Source organism: Dryobates pubescens, chromosome 13 (assembly GCF_014839835.1).
Source record: "Dryobates pubescens isolate bDryPub1 chromosome 13, bDryPub1.pri, whole genome shotgun sequence".
Lineage (NCBI taxonomy): Eukaryota > Metazoa > Chordata > Aves > Piciformes > Picidae > Dryobates > Dryobates pubescens.
The window spans coordinates 19,125,835-19,130,531 of record NC_071624.1 but is presented as its reverse complement, the minus strand read 5'-3'; the positions used below and the strand labels follow the sequence as shown (position 1 = coordinate 19,130,531).

Here is a 4,697-nt window from a genome sequence, read left to right as displayed (position 1 = left end):
TCTGGGAGATAAGCTGCAAAGGGGTTCTCAGTTCTCACTTAAAAAGAGGTGGCTGGACCAATTGGTGATGTGAAGGCCCCAAGAAGACATTGAGGGCCCATCATTGTTTTTAGCTGTGATTGTATCAGTCTGGCTGATACAACCTGACTGATTGCATCTAGAACAGTTCCTGGCTGGTTTGAAGGACACAAGTAAGCTCCCAAGAGTTAAATGCTCAACAGTTCAGTGTATCATCTTCTCCAGATGTTTCATTAGATGCAGGATGATGCTAAAATTAAGTCTCCAATTTTCAACTAAACCACAAGATTATCATTTCCATGTCAATACACAGAATGAAACTCATGCTAAACACTCTTCTTCCAGAGCTGAAGCTAAAAAGTTTTCCTACTTAAAACAGAAGACATTACCAGGAGTCATGCCAGCTAGTTTTCAGTTGGCCTGATTAAAAACCCCTTTGCACATCATTCCTCAGCTTTTGCTTTCATGCTGCAAGCTAATTTCAAGTCTTCTTGGAAGGGGGGGGGGGGGGTGTGGAAAAAAAGCAAAGAAAACTAAAATTTCAGGGGGGTTGTACTAATGTTTAAAGGGCAATGAGAGGAAGATCCTGGAGGGGGAACAAACTCCCAAGATCTTCCAAGTGACAGAAGGCACAGGTGTCCTCCCACTCCAACCCCTCTGGCACACCAAGAAAGAACCAATGGTCTGATGCATAATTGTTAAGGAGTTATAATGCAATTAGGTGAAAAGCTTACATTTTAGGGATAACTGAACTGTAGAATTTCACCACTGTTTCCAGTAAGGAAGGGCCTGATCTTACAAGGCCTCTTGTATTAAAGCCACTCTGCCTTCCTAAAGCTGCCTACTGAGCACAGCCCTTCCACTCACACCCTGGCTTCACGGGGTCAGCACCTAAACACAGATGAAAAATGGCATTCAAAATGACTACACAGTAGGCAAAACAGCAATACTGGCCTTCATCTCTCCTCTTTTAAAACACTGTCCTTAGATAAGTGGAGGCCACCCCCCTCAATGCCTTTCGCCTCTCCTAAGACAGAGCTCAAGGCTTGACAGCCCATGTGGCAAGTTAGGTGTTTCATGTGGCACATGAAAGAGCACAAAGTTCTCTTCTGAAAAAAAGAACAAAAACAACCCCAAAAAACCCCAAACAGCATTTGTATTAAAACTCCTCAAATGGATAAACGTCTCCTGAATGCACATCTGGAATTCAAAATGACAGTCGTTAGGATGTTCTTGGTACATCACAAAGGATGTGCTGGCTGGAGGTACATCCCACAATAAAACCAAAGTGGGGGGGAGGGGGAAGAAGGAAGGGGGGAAAAAAGGGGGAAATTAAAAAAAGAGGGGGAAAAAAAATAGGGGGGAGAGGAAGAGGAAAAGGGGGGGGAAAATATAGGAAAAAGCAAATAAAGCCCACCCCTCCAAAATCCCAAATTCTTGTCAATTTGAAGCAAATGAAGGCCAAACTTGCAAGACATGGAAAGAACAGTTAAAAGGCTCAGATGGAAAGAAGAAATAAATTCCACTAACAATAGGGCCTTTTGTCCTGGCTTGCTCTGTATGATTACTGCAAGGAAACTGTTAAGTAGGGGTGGTGTTTTTTTCTCTTGGGGGGTGTGGGGGGGGTAGCAGATAATGGGATTCTGTGGAGCTTTCACAGGTTGGCACCGGCTGGAACAGCTGAGTTTTGAAGGCACTCTATGGACACAAGGTTGCTGTTGGCCCTGCATCACATATAGGAAGTCTTTGCACTTTTAGAGAGCTAGTCATCAAAATCAGTTATTGCCAACCCAAAGGAAAAAAGAAAAAAAAAAAAAAAGAAAGAAAACCACACAAAAACACCCAAACCAAAATAAACCAAACCCAAACAAACCAAAAAAATCGACAAAACAACCCTGGGAACAAAACCACCACCGCTCCCACCCGCCAAGGAACACGGCAAACAAAAAAGGAAATCACACACGCACGCACGCCTCAAAAAATTGTGCAGATTTGTAACATTTTCACAGCTGATTTCAAAACAAACAAACAAAAAAAGGACGACGACAACAACCAACAAACAAAACAAACCAAAAAACCACCAACAAAATGAACGAAACCCAATCAAACCAACCAAACAAAACCAAACAGGAGAAACCCACCACGCTACCACTCTCCTGATAAAACTCCCATCCGATACAGCAGGTAAACAAAATAGAGAATTATTTCACGGATCGTCAGCAGACGCTTGCTGGCCCCCCCCACACACACTGTACTGGCACCAGTGTTGGAGGCACAGTCCCAGTTCAGATGTGCAATTCTCCCGGCCGGACGCCCCCGGCACAGCCACCCCAACTTTGCATAGAGATCCTCGGGCCGCCGGCGGGGGCTCCACGCGTGTCTGGGGTTGGGGGGCAGATGGGCACCGCTCTTCTCGGCGTGTCCCGGGGCCGGGGCTCGATCTCGATCTCCGGGAGGGAGGCTCAGCACCGCTACCGCCGATCTCCTCGGCGTGCCCCCGGGGGTCTCCCCCCCCCGCCCCGGCTCCGTTCTCTCGGGCTCGCAGGCTCCGCTGCTCCCCGGAGCTCTCCGCCCCGTGCCCGCTGCCAGCGCGGGGCAGACACAAATATTCAACGACCAAGACTGGACGAAACGTACATGCCGAAAAAAGCCACATTTCCAACACGATGATTTCTTCTTTCTCGATTTTTTTTGTTTTGCTTTGTTTTGTGTGTGTGTGGGGGGGGATGTTCGTTCTCGGCGGCTTGCCGAGGGCGGGCTCCGGCCGGGGCTGCGGGGCCGCTCCCGCCGCCGCCGCCGCCGCTGCTCCCCCGCCGGCCGCCACCGCCGTGTCCCCGCAGCCAGCCCCCGCTGCCCTCAGAGGATGGCGCAGGAGGAGCAGCACTGCTCGTCCCCGTTGGGCTGCGAGGCGTAGTTCATCTGCCTGACGATCTCCGCGAAGAGCTCGTCCACCGAGGCTTTGTTTTTGGCCGAGGTCTCCATGAAGGGGCAGCTCCACTCCTCGGCCAGGGCTTTGCCCTCCCCGAAGGAGACCTCCCGCTCGCCCTCCAGGTCCACCTTGTTGCCCACCAGGATCATGGGCACCCTCTCGTACCTCTTCACCCGGATGATCTGGTCCCGCATGGGCTTGATGTCCTGGAAGCTCTGCTGGTTCACCAGGCTATAGACCAGGATGAAGCCCTGCCCGTTCTTGATGTAGAGGTCCCGCATGGAGGCGAACTGCTCGGTGCCCGCCGTGTCCAGGATCTCCAGCACCGACGGCGAGGAGTCCACCTCGATCTCCTTGCGGTAGAAGTCCTCGATGGTGGGGTCATACTTCTCGATGAAGGAGCCCGTCACGAACTGCACGGTGAGGGCGGACTTGCCCACGCCGCCCGAGCCCAGCACCACCACCTTGTACTCCCGCATGGCTCCCGGCGCGCCGCCTCCCTCGGCTCCCGCTCGGGGCTGCCGCTTCCCTCCCGCCCTCACGGCGGGCGGAGAGAGGGAGGCGAAGGAGGGAAGGAAGGAGGGAGGGGAAGGAGGGAGGAGAAGGAGAAGGAGCGTGCACGCCCCGCCGGGCGCTCACTGGCGCCGTGCGGTGCCCTCCGGGGCGGGGAAGGGGCGGCCGCGCTACACGGAACCGCGCCGCGCCCCGCGGGCGGACGCCGCGCTCCGAGTGGCGCCTGCGCAGAGCCGCCGCCGCCGGCGGTGGGAAGGAGGAAGAGGAAGAGGAGGAGGAGGAAGAAGAGAGTGAGAAAGGCTCTGGTAGCGGCCCGCTCCCCGCGGCGGGACGGCGTTTCTGCGGCCCATGTGGCAGCGTGGCCCGCCCCGGTCCAGCGCCACCAGCCTGCCGCCGCCGCACGCCCACGTTGGCTTCCCGGGGCGGGCAGCAGCGCCCCGCTCCGCTCCGCCCCGCAGGCCCCCGCCGCTGCCGTCCGGCGGGAGCGGAGTTGATTGGGACCGCGGGAGTGTCCCGGCCGCCAGCATCCTTAGGGAGGCAGTGGAGGGGTTCCCTCCGGAGCGGCTCCGGGGCGCGCCGTGTGCCCTCCGCCGGCAGCCTCGGCGCGCCGGGGGAGGCACTGGCGGGGCTCAGGAGCGGACCGGGCTCGCCCGACGCGGGAAGAGTCGCACTGACCCCGGCCTGCCGGCGGCTCCCGGTGCCCCTGCCCCCTTATCGGCGCAGGGCACGGACGGTTATCTGCCCACCGCGGGCCCTGCCGCTCTATCGGCCCTGGCCAGGGGCACCCGGTACCAGCGTTCCCGTGGGAGGGGCTGCCTGCTGCGGCCCACGCAGGAGCGACCTGGAGGGCGTGGGGGTCCCTGAGCAGCCGCCTCGGCTCCTTAGCCCAACTCCCTCTGCAGTGCCCATTCCCTGCCAGGACAAACCGTCCCTGATGGGAAAGGCTTCCCCAGGAGAGAGGGCTGGGGCTGGCCAGGCTGTGGGCTTTCTACCCCGAGCTGGGAGGAGGCCGTAGCAGCTGCTCGGTAACTCCTTCCAGGACACCCCAGCTTCTGTGTCGTCCCTGTCAGGGCTGGCTGGTCTCGCAGGCTGAAGATGTGGCAGGTGCCAGCTGTTGGCGCCATGTGCACTGTGTGCCTCTGAGCAGCAGTTTGGCCTGGCGGGCTTGGCTGATGGGGCTGGGCTGTTTGCCACTGTTTGTAGAAGCCATTCCTTGGCCTTTCTATCAATCAGGCAT

At 56.7% G+C, this 4,697-nt stretch overlaps 1 protein-coding gene across 1 annotated transcript; it reads right to left on the bottom strand.

Annotated features, from left to right (window-relative positions):
• Positions 1-2,465: 2,465 nt before the first annotated feature.
• RAP2B (RAP2B, member of RAS oncogene family) lies at positions 2,466-3,537 on the bottom strand. Its single transcript, XM_054166743.1, has one exon. The coding sequence runs from the start codon at positions 3,424-3,426 to the stop codon at positions 2,875-2,877; it is 552 nt and encodes a 183-aa protein (XP_054022718.1). The 5' UTR covers positions 3,427-3,537; the 3' UTR covers positions 2,466-2,874.
• Between the last annotated feature and the right edge of the window lie 1,160 nt (positions 3,538-4,697).

Bases quoted from the DNA above. Each gene is read 5' to 3' on its own strand.
- RAP2B (XM_054166743.1), bottom strand. From the start codon at position 3,426: ATGCGGGAGTACAAGGTGGTGGTGCTGGGCTCGGGCGGCGTGGGCAAG.